A 19,419-nucleotide genomic window follows, 5' to 3' on the forward strand; every position below is an offset into this window, starting at 1 on the left:
AGGGAATGAGAAAAAGACAAACAAACAGACATACCAGACAGAAATCTGTCAGCAGCTGGGCTCTCTGCTTGAGAAAGCACAGCACCCTAAAAGCTCAGCCTGTTAATTAAGTAGAGTCAAACAGAGAAGAATTATTGCATCTAGCTAAACATTGAGCAGGGTTATTACATACAGAAAAAAAGAGGTCAAGGTTTATGCTATACAATTTGATGAAGTTTGATGACTTACCTAATCTCAGTAAGTAAGTCCCCTACATAGGGTAGCAGTCTTTGGGCAATAACATCTGGTGGCTATGGTGGACATTTTCTGCATACACTATCAACATGTGCACATGGACCAGAAGGAAAGATTTTGCATTTCCGTCTGGGTTTGAGGCTATGGCCCTTGACATGGCCATACTCATGCCAAAAATGCACACTGACACAGGATCTCACACTCATGACTTTCTCTGCTCCCCCACATTTCAGTCTGTTGCTTTGACTGTTATCTTTAACATTCTCCCGTTGAGTGGTTCTCATACTATTTTCTCATGAGGTACACAGGAACTAATTCTTTATTCCCATTTTACCAATAGGTTCTTCTTATCCTACCAAAAAAAAAAAAATCCATATCCACGGGTAAATATCCATTTATTGGCAGAGATAGTACCCAAGCACAGTGCTCTGTTGACTTCCACTAGCACTGTCTACTGATGGAGGAGGGTCATCTGTCTATGTGTTACTTTCATTGGTTAATAAAGAACCTGCCTTGGCCCTTTGATAGGACAGAAAATTAGGTAGGCGGAGTAAACAGAATAGAATACTGGGAGGAAGAAGGCAGTGAGGCAGACGCCTCAGTCAGTCGCCATGCCTCTCCTCTCTGATACGGATGCAGGTTAAGATCTCTCCTGGTAAGCCACCACCTTGTGGTGCTACACAGATTACTAAATATGGGTTAAAGCAAGATGTGAGAATTAGCCAATAAGCGGCTGAAACTAATGGGCCAGGTAGTGTTTAAATGAATACAGTTTCTGTGTAATTATTTTGGGTAAAGCTAGCCGGGTGGCGGGACGCAGTCTGCCATTCTTACTACAGTCTACCACCTAACAGGAATTTGAAGTTTTTTCACACAGATGTTCAACAGTCAAAGCAATTTTCTAAGACCTTTGTTTTTGGAAACAGTCACTTGACATCTTTTTGCTCACACTGATCCTCTCGCCTGGAATGTTTTCTAGTCCTCCGTGCTGTCTGGTTCATGCCCAAATAGTTTCCCTCAAGTTGTCCCAGTAACCATCCCTTCCTTTGCACTAGGGATTTTGTCACAATGAATTTTAACTGTGTGCTCATGTGTGTGTCATTTCCTTAATTTCCTAGACTCATGGACTTAAAATTGCCTATTCTAGGTTTTTTTCCCAAAATGCCAACATCAAGTAAGTATGTACTCAGGAAATTACATGTACTTAATTCAGAGGTAACTGGTAAATGGCAATACATGGGTAGCACAATCGATGCTTTTGGTCATTTGGTGCATCTAAGAGTGCATACTTGTAATGTGATATGCAATGCTGATGTTGAAAGGAACATTTTCTGGAGGCGGTACTGAGTAGGTCCTATCATTGAGGATGGATTATCAATCCATGTGTAAAATGTTCTAAGATCAAAGAATTTGCATTAATTTTTTTTCAAAGCAAGCGAACAAATGTATGAACAAATAAACCAAATTCTTGTAGGGGAAGATGGCAGCAGGAGAGGTGGAAAAGGGGATTTCTTTTCTCAGGAGGTATTTCTCCACCAAAGGGTGTGAAAAACTGGTAGACATCAAATTGAGTAATCATACTACCTAGAAATGCTCCTACATATGTGATATCATGTTTTGAATGGGCTCTTGAATAGACAACCATTTAAAAACCAGGAAGGAGCTATTTCTGAAAGCTCTGGTCGCAAAAGCTCTGTAAGATGCTTTTATTACCATCTTTTTTTGTGTGTGCTGAAAAAGAGGGGCTTGTTTTCATCCATAGTTGTCAAATAACTCATCATAAATATGGAGGGAATCAAGTCCCAAGTCATATTTATAGTTGTATAAATTCCCTGATCAACCTCATTTGTAACATCAATCAAAAACAGGTCACTTCAAAGTACTTGTGGATCCTTTCTTCTGGGTTAGGTTCTAAACTCACTAGTAAACATGAAGCACAGAAGACTGTATAAGGGTAGTCTTATTTTTAGTGATGACCCAACTGATGTGGCTTTTGCCCTTATTGATTTATTTTCACTATTTAAATGCATATATGACTATGTGTTTTCATCAAATCCTCCTTTACTCCCTCCTTTCCAACTCGTCCCATACTGCCCCACCACTTTTCCCTCCCTGTTTAATATGCTCTTGGTTAAACCCACTGACTCCTTAGTGTCGACAGTATGTGCATGGGTGTTATTTGCCTTTAAAACAAGCTTTCTCAACCAAAATGTTTGAATTGGCACAACTACTATTGTTACCAAAGGAATCCCAAAGTGTGTGTGCATGGTGCTTCCAAAATGCTAACCTCCAATTAATTATCAGCTTTGGGTGGCCATCATTTTATCCCCCAGAACCAGGAAACAAAAAGGTGCAAAACCTTTTACTATGTATTGTATTTGTAAATAAGAGACGGACTAGCACACACTGCCTGTTATGTTATCTGGAGACTTTTTAATCACTTCCCATACTTTGAGCAAATGCAAATTTTGTTGCTGGTACAAGACAATTTCACTGTGTACTGAGTTGAAAGTAATTACTAAGCACAAAAAGCCTATATCCAGTAAACACCAAAGCATTTTCCACACGGTGCTTCATTTTCAAACAGCTAACTTTATTGTCAGTGAAAAGATAGGCACAAAGTGGATTTAACCTGCTTAACTTTATTTGATCTACCTCTCATGATTACAGAATAGAATCACAACCACTATGAGACCACATATATTAAACCAAAAGTAATTCTTCTCGAACCATCTGCCAACCCCATCTAGCCATTTTATTAAACACATGCCATTAATAATAAAGTAGGTCAGAGGGAGGTTTGAACGCTTCTTGTAACCCACCCTTGCTACCAGAAGAAAATGTCCATGTTTCCAACCTTTCTTCTACTGTCAATGGTGGCACTTGGAAGAAGATTTTCTAAAGATTGTGGCAGGCAGAAATTGGTAACAATGAACCCACAGCCAATACCTTCCTTTGAAAGTATTTCCTTGGAAGAAGGAACACATTTTTCAGTAACATATTCCATGTATAAATGAGCATTTATGATAATAGATTGTATGGCTAACAGACATGAGCATTTATTAAAGTTAGCACATACATCTATACTTTAAGCTGCCACATTATTTAGATTCTTCATAAAAAGTAGCTTGGGAATCAGTTTGTCAGAGCGACTCAACAGTGCAAAAGGAAGAAGAGAACAGGACAGGTATCATGCTATATTTCCTGTCACAGGTCATGGCAGATGCTTCAAGTTTCTACTGCCCTGTCACCCTGCAGCTCAAAAGCAACACTGAAATTAAAACCTTCATTAAGACAACAGTCACGATACATGACTTTCAAAGGAAGTTCAAGCTGAGTTTACTTCCTCAACAATGCTAACAGTTTTGTATCAAGTATAGTTCAATCAGATGAAATTCTGCTGGACATGGGACATTGTGGGTAACAAATGAATAGTAAGATCCTCATAGACCACCAGACAGTAAAAGTTAAGACAACAAATGCCCCCTCTTCTTCTAGGGTGCCAGGAAAATGCATACATTTTACTGTAGATAGGAGCAAGTCCAAGAAGAGGCTCCAAATGCTACATCCACACAAATGGGAAGAGGTGGCTAATTTGAGATTTTCCCATATAAGTGAATTTTTAAACTGATACCTAGTAGAAATTTTCTCAAGAGGTGGAGCCTGTATGGTCCATAAACAGACTATACCAACACAGTCTTCTTCTGTTTCTTAGATGTACACTGTCCTTCTAGCAAATCGCCTGGGCCTGAATACTGAGCAGGACTACCTCTAGTGTGGTAGGCCAGAAAGGTTCTGGAAAGTTCCAAATAGTACTTCTGCAAGGACTTTCTTCTTTCCCCAAACACATGATTTTAAAGAGATAGTTGCCACACAGTGAAGAAGGTACCATATCTTTCACTTCACAGAATGTGACTAGAATCATGGCTCCCAGAGTCAGCCCAAATTCTAGCAATGTGTTGTCATCGGGAGAGGACATGAAAAGTTTTTTATTTTCATTCATTAGCTTGGGCAGAAAGTCGCTTTCCTGGTGCTTGCTGCCTGATTCTTCTACTGCCTGAAGTTTTTTTTCCCTTGCAACAGAAAAATGGTGTGAATGAGCATTATTCACAGGACTGCACTTTCACGTTTCTATTTGGCATTCACTCTTTAACTGAAGACTGATGGACTGGATGACCGTTTCGTTATTAATAATGTGAAAAACTAGCTAATAGTTGTTGCATTTCCTTCACACACACACACACACACACACACACACACACACGCACGCACATACACACACAAATAAATCCTTTGGAAGGTAATTAGGAACTACACAAGAATACAGGTAAATAGGGCAATCTTATACTCACAGAGCAAGACAAAAAATGACCCCAAACACATGATTTTATAGGGAAAACCAGTTGAGTTGATGTCTTAGGGGTGCATTTCATGCAGCTCAATGATGAAATGGGATGAGAAAAAGAACAGTTCCATACAAGGCACTCCAGCAGAGACAAGACAACAAATCACCCCAAACAATCTAGTCAAACCAAGAAGAGTTTCATAAAGTAGGCATACCCTAGACTAGGAAGATGCCTTTTCTTCAAAACAGGCTCTTTGTTTATAGATAGTCATTTCCCAAAATAGGTATGTAATTGGCAGAGCAGACAGATACGCTGTGTGATCGTGAAAAAGTCACTGAACTTCTCCAAGTCTCAGATTCCTCATCACTAAAGTTAGAATGTAGAGCTACATTGCTAGATAAAGTTCCTTCCCATCACTAAAGTCCATGGCATAATATATAGGCTATCCTTCTATCAATCTGATTTCTAACTTAACATATCACTAAACCTCTACCCCTTATACTTAATAGTCCCCCTCCCCTTACCCTCCCTATACCCCTAAAAACAGACCTTAATGATACTATCTGAAGTTATATCACCTTATGAAGGGCAGAGACTAAGGACAAGGACCTGTGACAACTGACACCTTCTGTGTCCTTAGAGGCAGCCCTATGGTAAGGCTCCCTGTTTGGTCCCGCCCATGTATACATTCCCAGCTGCTTCCCGAGGGGTTTCCAAGATGGAGTCAGTGGCAGTGAGAAGAGGTAGTTGAGGAGATTGCTGCAATCAACCTCTCCTGACTGCAGCCTGGCACTTTGGACTTCTTGTGTTATTTCCATGGAGGTGACAGTTGCATATGCCTTTGAAGACACACACTAATTTGGGAAAACAAAACTGAAATAGTTCAAAGTATTAGCCAGAAATTCAGCACATTCAACCTGTCCAAAAAAGATGTTTCCTCATTTTGCAAATTACTGGCAAACAAAGACTGGGGAACCAGTCAGTGAATCTGCCTTGTGGAAGAAACAAAGGCTAAGTCAGTCAACTGGTCAAATTTAAGGTGACTGAGCCGTGTTCATGACTCTATCTTGACCACAAAAGTCTGCATGCAGAATCTCATGAAGCCCTCCATTGAAGCTTCTAATATCTAACCCCCCCATGAGAGAGGAAGTCATGCATCACTCTGTTCATTTACTCTCCTACCATCTGAAAGCAATATATTAATTATCCAAATGCATAAATTATTCCAGAGTATATATATGAATGTATGAACCCCCAGGAGGGAACCAAAAGAATCCACTTCCAAAGCACCATTGAAATGAAGATAAATACCATCAGTATGAAGGGGCAGGGTAACTGGCAACTGGGAGAGAAAAATGGTCCAGTTCCCTTCTTAACCCCAATACTCTCTTCCTTTTCTCCAGCTTCCAAAGCTCCTAAAACGCTTTCTTTTCTCAGCTTAAAGAAAGACCTTTCTTTGGCTGTTGTCTAGGTAGTCACTAGACAAAGCAGCAAATCTTCAAATTCTCTCCAGATTTCCACTTCTGAACTACGTGTTACAAACTGCCTTCCACACATGCTGTATTCTTCAATGAAAAATGACCTTAAATTGGGAAATGTCAAAACAAATTGAAGCATCTGAAATCAATGGACATCGCTACCAGTTAACAGTCCATGATTTAGATTGATGCCAGTAATTAGTCATCGAGCACATTCTGCTTAACCTATCACCTTGAGCAAGTGCTCCCTATGTATTCCAAACGAGACTGGGAATTCTCATGGTATTGAGTACTACAAGAGTCCAATAAAAAGTCCCTTTAAAAAATCATCCCCACCTCCCAACCCCACCATCACCCCAGATTAAACAAACAAAAGGGAAAAACGATTAAAAGAACTCTTGCTGATAACTTCAGCTCTTGAGTATGCTGTTTAAATGAGATATTCCACCATCTCTGCATCAGGTTCTTGACTCAGGATCTGAATGGGTGCTTTTCTTTCCAGAGTGCTGGAGTGGAAAACAGGACCATCTAAATGGAAATGGTAGGGTAGAAAAGAATTAGAGACAACGAAAAAATAAAAAGAGCTTTCACCAAACAATGCAAAGAACCATCACAAAACTAATTTCTAAGCGTGACTTGCCACTAGGTACATCGGCATCATTTACTTTACTGGTAAAACGGCCACTCATGACCATTTTTATTTTAGTGAATAAGAGAAAGCATTTCCACAAGCTCTTCTTGTCTCTTCTCTAACCAATCCCCATTAGATCATGAAACATTCAACGCTGTCAAAATGGCAGGCACCAACTAATAGATCTACATCTGAGAACAAAGCCAGAAGATGAACTGGAATTACCTGGCTTGTCTGGGTTGCACATCAGATTTGGTGTGGACAAGCGGCGTGGTCCACAGCTGGTACCTGGACTTGCAGGACCCTCAGCCTGAACCAAAGCTGGAGTTGGAGTCGGAGCTGGAGTAGGAACTGCAGTCGGAGCTGGAGTTGATGCCTGAGTCGGAGTCGAAGCAGAAGCCTGAGCCGTTGCTGGAGCCGGAATCGGAGCGGGAGCTGGAACCGGAGCCGAAGCAGCTGGAGCAACCTGAACAGCAGTAGCAGCAGCAGCAGCAACAGCTGCTGCTGCAGTAGCTGCAGTAGCGACAGTAGCAGCAGAAGGAGCGGGAGAAACAGTAGCAGAAGTAAGAGATGAAGCAGCTGGAATCTGAGCAGCAGCAGCTGGAGACACAGGAGCAGCTGGAGAGACAGGAGCTGGAGAGACAGGCGCAGCTGGAGAGGCAGTAGCAGCAAGAGCAGCAGCATTTGCTGGAGATGGGGCAGTGGCAGCAGTAGCAGCTGGAGCAGCAGCAGCAGCAACAGCAACTGGAGCAGCAGCTACCATGATAGTGGTGTTGGTGGCAGCTGTGGCAGTGTTGGTGGCAGCACTTGCAGTGATGGCAGCAGCAGGGGCGGCAGCAGCAGCAACTGGAACAGCAACCGGAACAGAGATGGGAGTAACAGCTGCGGTTTTGGTTGGTTCCGATCCACGTTCTGTTTGGGTGCTGCAGTCGCGACTGCCTGTCTTCGAATGAGCCGAGAGCAGGGGAGTCGACGGAGGCACAGGTGAAGGTGTGGATGGGACAGACTCAGCACGATAGTCTCCACCCAGAAGAATGCCTACAGATGAAGCGAGGGACAAAAGAAAAGTAGGTGATTCCTATCTAGACATGGATTAACTATTCACCCTTGTCGGGGTTCAGGAAAAGAAAATATATGACAGTTTTCTTTGAAAACTATGTTTTTACTTCTAGTGAACCTTTGGGATCCTACATTTCCCATCATAGCTAAAGGTTGGTTTTGGACCCAGAGGATCCCTACTCGTCTTCGTTATCAAAGTCTCAACACAACATATTAAACCTGTGTGTGTGTCTTTGGTACCTGATCAATTTTCTCCCCATTGGTGATTGTGTCAGAGCAACTTATCAGAGTTCTATTCTGTTTCAGTAATATTATTGCCTCATATTACCAGAGAGCTGAAAATAACCCAGGAGTATAGGGAATCTGTATGGATACCCACGAGGGTGCTTTTCGTTGTGTAAACTACAGTGCCAACCATGACAATGGCTCCCAGAATGCTTACTCAAACTAAAGGATACTGCAAGAGTCAGAGAACCAAAAAAAGACAATAAAAACAACAAAAGATTTGAAATATATATTTGTTTGCTTCCTCGGGGTCAAAAAACATGTCTCAGTATCTATGGGACTCTGAGGCTTTAATTAGAGGGGAAGAAATAGACAGGAACTGAACAAAAAAGCACATTCTGTTCTCATGTTGGAACAGTCTGGTAAAAAAAGCTGCCACCTGACCCCATTAGCTTAAAGAGAACTTTGGGTCCCCTTTTTGTAGGAAAGGAAGGAACACAGCGATGCTGTAATTTTGAATTTTGCCTGAGATGAAGGCCATTTCGGTTTTAAACAAAGTTCCCATGTGGTAAAAGCCAAATCTGAGATTTTGTTTTACATAAAATTCAAGTTGTCTTCCTTCCCATCCGCAAGGAACTCAGGATTCTCTTTTTTTTTTTTTTTTCAGGCTTTGGCCTCAGTTAATATTCTCGCCATGAGACTTCGGAGTTCCTGGGCATGTAGCTCATTCCATCAGGGGCAAAAGTAACCAACCCTGAATTCTCCTCTCTAGAACCTGGACCATCATCTCTTCTCCTTGCTGTGTGTAGCACAGACAGGGCACTTCCTAAGTGTATCACTGCGCACTTCCCTTGTTTGCTTTCATTTTCATTACCTAGGCTCCCCTTCCAGTTTTTATCATCTCGCTTCTCCTCCATGATGGGAGTACCAGTCAGGGTAGAGGAGTGGGCAAGCAGGCCTGATCCAGCATTGGAGATGGACATCAGAGACTTTGCTGGCCTCATGGACGACAGCTGCTCTGTCTTACTTGGCTCTTTCCTGGAGCGCTGTTGCAGCACTTTGATCATAGCATCCTTTTCAATAATCTGGGCATGGAGCGTCTTAATCCTAAAAGGCCAGAGAAAGCACATACAGAAACGTGGTTGCTCCCTCTGTGTTCTGATCTCGCTGCCTAAGCGGATTTGCATTCCCATCATCTTTTCTACTAAGTGTTGTCTGAGTTGGAGGGAAGGGTTAGCACGTTAGAGCTTTAAGGGAAAAAAAAAAACATTTTATGGATGGCTAAGGAGATGCCAGAGAACATATAAGAACTTCTGCTGACACATCAGAGAATCAAAGTCAAATATTAGCAAACAGAAAGGCTATAGATCTAAGACGTTGTTCTTTGCTGAAGGAGCTCTTCCATAGTAACAGTACATTCAGTGAGAAAATGGAGCATTCTACTAATAATACATGACCTTCAGGTAAAATGTAAATGACAGTGAGTCTAAAAAAGTCACTGGATGCTGTATTTCTCTCAGTGTGAACAGATGTTTTGTTGAGAAATCGGCTCTATTATAGAATTGAGCTGTAGTGTTATGAAGAACACCTCAGAGTAGGAATGTCAAAAATTGCATCTAGCAGAACGCAAACGAAAACAATTACAAAACCCAGGGGAAAGCAACCCTACTTGGAATTGCATAGTTGAATGTTCATTATAATGGTCATCACAACTAACCTTAGGTAATCGATTAGCAGGAGTGAAAGGGGGGAGGGGACAACCCAATCTAGTTCATCACTTATGAGTGAACTTTCTTGTCCTTCTCTATTGATCTAGCTGGTCTCAACTTCAACTTCTCAACCCATCTGGGTCCACATCTAGATTTTACCTTCCTTCCATGTCCATGCAACGCTTGTTGGCCATCAGGATTTCTTCTTCTTCCTTCTGGATGCGGGCCTCTAAGGCTGTGTCATAGCTGGTGTTAGGAGAGTGGCTAATGACCGTTGTGTCTCTGAGGAGGAAAATGGGCAGTGATGATGATGAACAGGCATCAGAATGAATAGATGTCATATTCTATCCTAAGTCAGTGGACGTTTTGCTGAAAGGCTTTAAACTGAACTGAATCTCAATAGGAATGGTTGGTTTCTGAGTGACTTACTGGAAAGAGCTTTCAGCAAAGAAGATTTCAGTAGAAGACACTGGCATGGCCATGGCTGCCGAAGTGGAGATTTGGTTAAATATGCATACACACACTGGCTATACGGAACTGGATAAGCCCGTCTCCCCCAATTTTCTAGCAGCCTGTCTCATTCAGCATTTTCGGTCCCCAAAGAGCAAGAGGAATCGGGACACTTTCCACTTTATCCTCCTAACTGTCACAGAGTGGAAAGGTTAAAGTGTGGAGGAAAATTGGAGGGTTGCTGGGGAGGATTTCTGACAGTTGAGTAGTATTTACATATGAGGGCTAGAAACAAAACAACAGACAGTTTGGGCACAGGAACTAACAAAAGGGGCCTTTGACGTGGTGCTATTTGGTTCTTTATCTAATCTACTTCAGAACTAGTCTATCACCGAATGTATGAGCTTATACCAACTAAGTAACTGTTCCCTTGCCAGAGCCCCAGCTGGGCAAGGGGTCATCAGGTTCCACCTGAAATTGTCTCAGGCCATTAACTCCTCTACTATTATTACGGAGAAACATGTGTGCACAGGAGAGAATGGCAGAGGCAGAGATGGGGAGGGGAAGAGAGACAAAGGATGGAGAACTAGAGATGAGGACTAAGGGAAAGAGATGGGTATTATGATTGAGGGAAGACATACGGGATTACAAAGATTAACAGGACATTGGGACAATAGAGTGAAGAATGATGAACTGGCCCTGCTTCACCGTACTCCTCCCATATCCTAGGTGTATTATTGCTGGAAGCTAGACAGCTCTGTTTTCTTGGCATTGAGATTATGATGAGTACATGTTGGGTACAATATAATAACAGATGAGTCAACAGGTAGTAAGTTAACATCCAGTTTGGGGAAGTTCAATAGGCCTCTGCAAAAGCTACTGCTGTCCCAAAGACAGCAGAGTTGACACCATTCATTGGAATTGGCAAGAAGGAGGGATACAATTGCTCTCATCATTTGCCAAATTCAAGCTATTTTAACATCCCCAAATTCTATATTCCTTCAGTGCAATTCGCTTGTTCATAATCTCACTGGATTGTCTGAGAGAAAACAGCACTACGTACTTGATATCAAGGCTTTTACTATAGACAGGCCCAGGATCATGTCTAAACTTCCACAAATTCTCTGCCACTAACAAACTTTCGGATCTCCAAAAGTCAGTTACATGTTTTATGCTTATTTTCCCTCATATGCAAAAAGGCAGCAGAAATGAAATTTCCTTCTACTTCATGTAAAACAAAATTATTCAGGTAAAAACGTATACCACCAGGCACAATGAAATTGAGAAGTGCAGAGGTAGAACGAGAATAACAAAAAGCGGGTATTATGACTTTAAGACATTCTACCCTTTGGTGTAATCCTGGAGGCCATTCCTGACCTAACAGAGTGCCAAGGGAAACTAAAGGCTAACACTTTAGAGCCAAGCCTCCTGAAAAGTGTGTGGTGTCTACAGACACTGGGGGCTTGAACGTCCAGTTTGTCACTGGGGGAAATAGCGCTGGCCTACTGCCACTTTCATTGCATAAAAGACCAGTTTGGGTACACAGAGACCAGCCGGCTAATTGATATGGACACTGTGAACTCCTCAGGAATGGAGCCTGAAAATGTGGGGCACTTAGTGAATTCCGACAGGACTGCCAGGACAGCCCGCAGCATCAATCTTCCTTGTAGAAGACCAGAGCTATGAAGTCAATGGCTCTGAAAATGCAAGCTAGCACAGCGTTTGAAGGAACAACTTCCAGTACTCTGCGACTGCCATCTAGAATATCAGAAGATACCATCTGAAAACGGTATGCACAACCTAAGACACATGCATCGGAACCAGATATACCATCATCTCAAAGTCTTAAATAAAAGAATGTTTGTCAATATCCCCAAATTATCTCTCTTCTTCTTTTCTCTCATAGTATAATCCAAACTACAGTACTTTTGAGATTGCCACTCATGATTTCCTAATTAAAATACTTCTTTTTTAAGACAGGGTTTCTCTATATGTAGCCCCTGCTCTTCTGGAACTTGCTCTGTAGAGGACATCAATCCACCCGCCTCTGTCTCCTGAGTACAAGGATTAAAGGTGTGGGCCACCACAGTCCGGTCCTATTTAAAACACTTAGTGGACATTTAAACTTCAAGTGTGGTGATTCATGCCTATAATCCTAGCCCTTTGGGATGCTGAGGCAGAGAGATCACTCTAAGACCAGCTCTATATAACAAGTTTTAGGCCAGGCAAGGTCACATAGTGAGACCCTGTCTCAAAAGATCAAAAATAGTTTCTCGAAATCAGGATACTAGCTATAAAGCAAAGGATATTGAGCCCATAGTTCATGATTCTAGAGAAGCTAAATAACAAAGGAAACCCTAAGAAAAAACAAACATGGATCCACCTGAAAACGGAAAACAGACAACATTGCCTGACAAAATTGGGAGCGTGGGGTTGGGGGAGAAGGGAGGGGAGAAGGGGAAGAGGAGGGGAAAAGGGGAGGGTAGAGGAGAACTTGAGGGAACAGGATAGTTGAGATAGAGGAGGACAGAGATGAGAGCAAGGAAAGAGATATTTTGATTGAGGGAGCTATTATGAGGCTAGCAAGAAACCTGGCACTAGAGAAATTCCCAGGAATCCACAAGGATACCCCAGATAAGACCCTAAGCAATAGAGGAAATGGTGCCTGAACTGGCCTTGCCCTGTATTCAGACTGATGATTATCTTAAATATCACCATAGAACCTTCATCCAGGAACTGATGGAAACAGAGGCAGAGACCCGCAGCAGAGCACTTGGACTGAGCTCCCAAAGTCCAGTTGAAGAGTGGGAGGAGTGAGAATATGAGCAAAGAGGTCAAGACCATGATGGGGACATCCACTGAAACAGTCTGCCTGAGCTAATGGGAGCTCACCAACTCCATCCAGACTGGTAAAGAACAGGCATAGTAAGCATAGGTCTAAACTAGACCCTCTGCATGTGGGTGACAGTTTTATGGCTGGGGCAGACTGCAGGGCCACTGGCAGTGGCACCAGGATTTATCCCTACTGCTTATACTGGCTTTTTGAGAACCTATTCTCTTTGGATGGATACCCTTGCTCAGCCTAGATATAGTAGGGAAGGCCTTGAACCTTCCCCAAAGCAATGTGCCTTACCCTCTCTGAGGAGTGGATGGGGTTGGAGTGGGGAGGTAGGTGGAGGAGAGGGGAGGAGGGGAGGGAGTGGGAACTGGAATTGGTATGTAAAATGAAAAAAGATTGTTTTCTTTTTATAAAAGAAATTTTAAAAATTCAGTAAATACAAAAATTATTTTTTTAAAAAAAATCAATCAATAAATATGCTTCATATTTTCCTCTGGGTAGCATTCTGCTGCTTATTTAATACAAGAATGTTACCATAAGTGGAACATTGTGGGAGGCCAGAGAAGAGAAACACATGGAAATGATTAGTCCCTGGCTGCAGGAAACTTGCAAGGGAAGACAAAAGATAAATAATTAACCACTACAGGAATGAGTTTGGACTTTAGTCTAATAGGCACTGAAAATTGCTAGAGCTTTTTCTGGAGAAGGAAAGGACCTGTGCCAGGCTTTAGGACAATAATATTATCTATTGCGGAAATGTGATGGTTGGACCAGAAGAGAGAGGTACTTGAATCAAGAGACCAGTAAGGAAGGTGACTGCAGTAATCCCATCAGGTGATAATGAAAACACAGACCTTAACGTAGAAGGGGAAATGGGAAAAGACCGTAGGAGGTGAATGTGATTGAATTTGGGAGACCATGTCAATGAGATAGCATTAGGGAGATGAAAGAATAAATGAGAACTACATTTGTAATTCAAATCATGGACTACTGTTGGCTGTCATAGGAAAACAAGGAGAGTTTTTGGAAAGTGCCAGACTTTAGATTTCAGAGCTATTGGAGTGATGTTGCTTTGAGAACAGCCATAAGACAAGATCCGGGAAGTTATTGGAGATTTTCAGTTTAATTTCAGAGATGTCAGAACAACTATTACATCATTTCTCTTATTTCAGACAAGTTATGGTAGAAAACCAGGTAACTGTAGCAGAATACAGACTGAGAAGCAGAATATGGAAGCTGAGAAAAGCCATGTGTGGTATGTGTCTTCTTCCTGAGCTTTCTTTACTCTCTCCTTTTCTGAACATTCCAAGTACAGTTAACAACCCAATTCAGTAAGTCCAATCTAACAGGATAATACATGGTTGATGGGTTGTTATCGTACTATCTTTTTTTTTTCTGCTCTTCAGGCATAAATTCACCATTTATGAGCTTGGACTCAAAATCTGTATTGCCAAATCTGGTCTTCAGGGAATGCACAAGAACTTCTTGGTAGGGATTTTCATTTATCATATTAAGCACCTAGATTCTCTAGAGACACATTAACTCAGAGTATAACTGCAGGGAATGATGGTGCGATTATTCATAATGTTTTCAGTCGCCTAAGTAATAAGCCTCAATTAATACTTTCTTTATTGAACACCTAATGATACCAAGTTCCCCACATCTCAGAGACTGGTAAAGGTGAGAAAATGTTGATTTAAATCCTGGCTCTTGTGCCTTTTTGTTTGGATTTAGAGATGCTACAATTCCTCTGGGCCTGAGAAGAGAATGCATGACAGCACCTAAGGATAAGCAACAAATTTAAAGTCCTCAGAAGAGCACTGCCTATTTTTGACCAAAAAGAGAGACTTTCTAATATCCTTTGGATAAAAAAATTATTAAATGTCAAAAACTATTTTATTTTATACATCATCTTGTAAAGCCTAGGCTGGCTTTGAACTCACAGACTTTCTCCCTGGCCCTCTTGTGTACTGGCGCTGTGCCGCCACCATCTTAGGTACTTATTTTAAATAAGAAAAAAATTAAATTACCTTTCTAGCGAAGCCATGAGCCTTCTATATATTCTTTCTTTCTCCCCCTCTTTCCTTCCTTTTCACTGAATACATTTACCTATGCACACTAATGCTCAGGATCACTGTCTACTCCTGGACACTTCTAGTCCCCTATTCCTGCTTGAAGTCATTGTATCAACAACTTTCCCTTGACAAAAGGTTAGTCAAAATCAAAGTTCTAGAAAGGGTATAAACAGATCACCGTAGTATGCCTTCTAACCCAAGAAAATAAACTCTTTTTACTCTTACATTAAAATTTCCATTTCACTCTAACTACAGGTCCCAAACTGGAAATAATCCAAATAGCCATCATCAGGTGGATGGATAAATAATCTATGCTATATCCATTGCACGGCACATTACACAGAAATAAAAAGGCATGGGCTATTAATACATTCATCCACTGGGAAGGCTCAAAAATAATTATGCTGAGCACAAGAAGGAAAACAAAAAGTATAAACATAATACAACTCCTTTTATATTGACACTCTAGGAAAGGAGTTGGTAATTCTATGACAGGAGCCAGATGACTCACTGTCTAGGGAGGAAGGCATCAAGTTTAAGGGACACAAGATCATGTGAGAATGTGCCTCCTATTTTGATTTTGGTAGAAGCTCCACTGTTGTATTCATTTTCCAAAATTCAAATTGTACACTTGAAGTTGATTAATTTTTTACTGTGTTATTTTACCTGAAAAAAAAAATACTGTCAGTTCTACTATTGACATCACTCAAATAGGGTGACTGAATGGGACACATGTTGCTTACCTGTGAGCTACCTGTCATAGACCTGTGAAGTTTAGAATATTTTAAATTGAGATGCTGATAGAATATGCAGACACCAGGCAGTGTCTTAAAATGTACTACTAATTAAATTTGTCAATATAAATTACACATTTAGAAAAAATCCCTGTCCATCTCCTTTCCTTTCTTCCTTGTTTGTCCCTCCCCATTTTTCTTCTTTCCTTTCTTAATTAAATTTTGAGCACTTTTCATATGCAGCCAGTATTCCAAGCATTTAAAAATTGCATTGAATAATATATAATGCTTTCCACCACAGAAAGTGATCGCAGGACAGACTCTTCATGTCTACCTTTGGGCTGGCTGGTGGGAGGGTAACAATTAGAGAAGGAATGTGAAGAGATTTGGGCAAGGTAGACAGAAAAGCCTGTAAGTTAAGAAATAACGTTTTCTGGCTGTTTCTCCCCAAATTCGTTATCGAATGAAGAGTGAAGACGAGGGAACCGCTCTGCATAGCAAAGTGGAACGATCCTGTCTTTGGAAACACAGCACCGAACGACTTGGGGGAATTATCTAGTCTAACTCATTTGTGGCACAGCACTTCCAGTACCATCTCTCTCTCTCGTTCTCTCCTGTTGTCTGGATGAGTTATAAACACTCCAGATTTGGAACGTTTGCTGCCGGTAGAAGGTGTTCCTACTAGCTAGGAACACCGAGAACAGACTGGGTTTTAGAATATTAAATGATAATTATACATATTTTGCTGAATCCAGTGGTGACCTGAACACTTACCACCTAGTGATATAAAGCAATTCAATTTAAGTCAAATATAACTCATAGAAGCCAACATATTTTGCATATAGGTCTGTGAAGGAATTCTCTCACTACATAATGCCTTCAAGACAGGAGAGTAGGAATGGGCATTCTGTCCTTATATAATGACCCCTCTTGCCAAGCACCTTTCTAGCTATCCTGTACTTTGCCCTGGAGACCGTTCTCTAGTCACCCCCAAGATACTGCCTTCAAACATTTACTGCCTGCACCATCACGAGCTATATCATCCCTAGGCATCGGTATAAAGCTGACAATGTTCCCCTGCATCTATCTCCCTGGCTCACCATTACTAGGTTTTCAGCATCCGTCTTTTACAAATAGCTCTGAACAAATGCTGCACTTCTTTGGGAGCTGCCTGGTAACCCGACACTACATTCTGCTGCAAATCTGCCCCCAAGCCTTGTGACCATCTTCTGACACAGCTGGAGTTTCCTTGGCCACCACTATAACATTGGCTTTGACTGAGCATGCTTTTCTCAGGAGACAAAGCCAGGGAAGCTTCGGCTCATAAAGACCTCAAGATTAAGCCAAAGACAGCTTCAGTGCATCAAAGGTATAAGGTTATCTGGAAACAGGATGATCACATGGAGGAGGAGAGAAGTGCTTGTGGAGAATCACGAGCAGGTTGAGAACGTGCCAGGCCACAGCGCACATGATCCACTCCGCACCCTGATCACTGCACAATGGCTAGCAAGTGCTGGACTCTACTGATGTACCACATTTGGAAGAATGCAAAAAAAAAAAACCCTGCTGTTTTTATTAATGTTCTGGAGGAAGCCTGTTTGGGTGCAATATACTGTACACCATCTTCAACACTCAAGTCTATGCTCAGGCTCTGTCCATTATTAACAACCTAAGCCATCACCTGATTATAAGTGGGTTGTTTCTTTCCCAACTAATAGTTATGAAGAGTAGCAACATAGCAAAACCAGTGAAGAGCAATTGTTTCCTAAAATGTTAATCATTTTTTAAAAGTAATATAAAAAGAAGGTGCCTAAGAAACCAGAAATAACATTTTCTCTTGCCATTTTTTTCCTCTGGTACCAGACAGAATGAGACTTATATGTGATGAGCTCAGGAATACAAAGAATGTGGCCTTCAAATATAGACCTTCTCAAAGGGCAGTGATGGACTCATATTCGCCACATCCCCAGGAAGAGCCAGAGCTATCAAATGGCAGTAGCTACTCCTGAGTGACATTTGCTTTCCCAGTGGAATTTCTCAGGAGGGGATTTCACTTTGGTGCTGAGACTAAACAGCATGCACATCTGGCTAATAGGGGGCAATGTGTCCAAATACTTAGCCAAGCCCACCTGCAATGCTCCAGCTCACTAAGGCCAACTCAACTCAACTATGACTAGTGGTCCCCCTACCCACTACTTACCTCTGCGCAGCCACAGTTGCAGCAGCATCCAGAGCAAAATGTCTCATCACATTCTCTTCCAAGTACTTCTGCTCCCACTTTGTCATATCTGCTTCCAGGGCCAGAATTCTCTCCTCCTTTTCGCGAAGGAGCTCCATCAGAGCAGCAGCATTGTATTCTGAAGCATTGGCGGGCTGAGAGTTGCCCTGGCGCTGTGGAGGGAGACAGCAGGACCCTTCGAATTAGTGAAACGAAGATCATTTATGATTTACTTATTTATATCTATTTATTTAATAGTGATGACTTTCTAAGACAAGATCTCACTCTGTAGCCTTGGCTGGCCTTAAACTCAGGAATCCCCTGATACAGCTCCCCTACCAAATCCAATTTTAAGAGCTTTTACTTTATAACGATGTTTGCCCAAGGTATTTTATTCGTCTGTCTACCTGTTTGCATAGTGGTAGAGATCTAACTTAGATTTACGCATGCCAGGCAAGCACTCTATCATGGAGCCTTCTCTCCAGGCCTCAAACAACCTGAGGTTCCTCTTTCAGTGCTATGAGCACTGGTAAAGTGCTCTATCACTAAGTTAATCCCAACCTTGAGCTTGAATACTGATTCAAAACAAGGAGGGAGAATTTAGATCTCCACAGGACTTGGGCTTGCAATATGAGCCTCCCTTGATCAGAAAAGGAATCTACCTTATCAATTGCCATGTTGTTAAGAAGTCAGATTAATGAACTAAAAACAACATAAGAAATTAGATTAATGAAATAAAAGCAGCAATCTTCACTTGACCGTAAAGTTTACAAGGGAAATAAACTTTTTTAAACCTATAATTTGATTCTAAAACTGTTCCTAATTTATGAGATCTTTGGTGAGTTGTGCAACATTTTACGGGGAGGAGGGTCTTGATGTTTTTCCTCCTCTAAATCAGTAAGTAGTATGACCAGAAGATGTCTAAAAAGCACTTCCAGCTGGACGTGGTAGTGCATACCTGCACAGACTGGGCTGGAGGCCAACCGGGACGACATGAGACCTGGTCTCAAACTAAAACAAAACAGAAGATCTGCCCAAGATCCAAAACCATCCAAGGATCTAGGTGTGTAACTATTTCACTTCCTGTAGGGTCTCTTGTTCTGGTTCAAGTGAAAAGTCAAAGGTGTAGCTACTATGATAGATTTTGCTGGCAAAGGAAGCTAAAGAAATAGGTAGGTTGTGTTTATCCTGGCAAAGCCTTCTGCAGTAACACGAGGAGATGGTGAAAATGTAAAGATGAGAAAGTATTTAAATACCTTTAGTGTTTTTGCCAAACACCAAGTAAAACAAATAAATTAATTAATTAATGCCCGGGAATAATGGCATTTCTTTTCTTCCTTTCCTTCATCCCATACCTGGTAAGGAAGACTCAGGAATAAACGGAATTTACGAGCCTCAAGGAGTAAAGAAGTAAACCATAT

At 41.5% G+C, this 19,419-nt stretch overlaps 1 protein-coding gene across 5 annotated transcripts in view; it reads right to left on the reverse strand.

The window, feature by feature from the left end:
- Positions 1–2,809: 2,809 nt before the first annotated feature.
- Amot (angiomotin) overlaps positions 2,810–19,419 on the reverse strand; it is a 61,794-nt gene continuing 45,184 nt past the window's right edge. For 4 of the 5 annotated variants that reach the window (XM_038317195.1, XM_038317193.1, XM_038317197.1 and 1 more), the window contains 5 exons: positions 17,981–18,171; positions 9,842–9,964; positions 8,848–9,080; positions 6,915–7,727; positions 2,810–6,586 (listed from right to left, as the gene is read on the reverse strand). In XM_038317195.1, the coding sequence (XP_038173123.1) occupies positions 6,489–6,586; positions 6,915–7,727; positions 8,848–9,080; positions 9,842–9,964; positions 17,981–18,171 (1,458 nt within the window). In that variant the 3' untranslated portion in view covers positions 2,810–6,488. The remainder of the gene's footprint in view (positions 6,587–6,914; positions 7,728–8,847; positions 9,081–9,841; positions 9,965–17,980; positions 18,172–19,419) is intronic. The other variant, XM_038317196.1, reaches the window with a different exon arrangement.

This window comes from Arvicola amphibius, chromosome X (genome assembly GCF_903992535.2).
Source record: "Arvicola amphibius chromosome X, mArvAmp1.2, whole genome shotgun sequence".
Lineage (NCBI taxonomy): Eukaryota > Metazoa > Chordata > Mammalia > Rodentia > Cricetidae > Arvicola > Arvicola amphibius.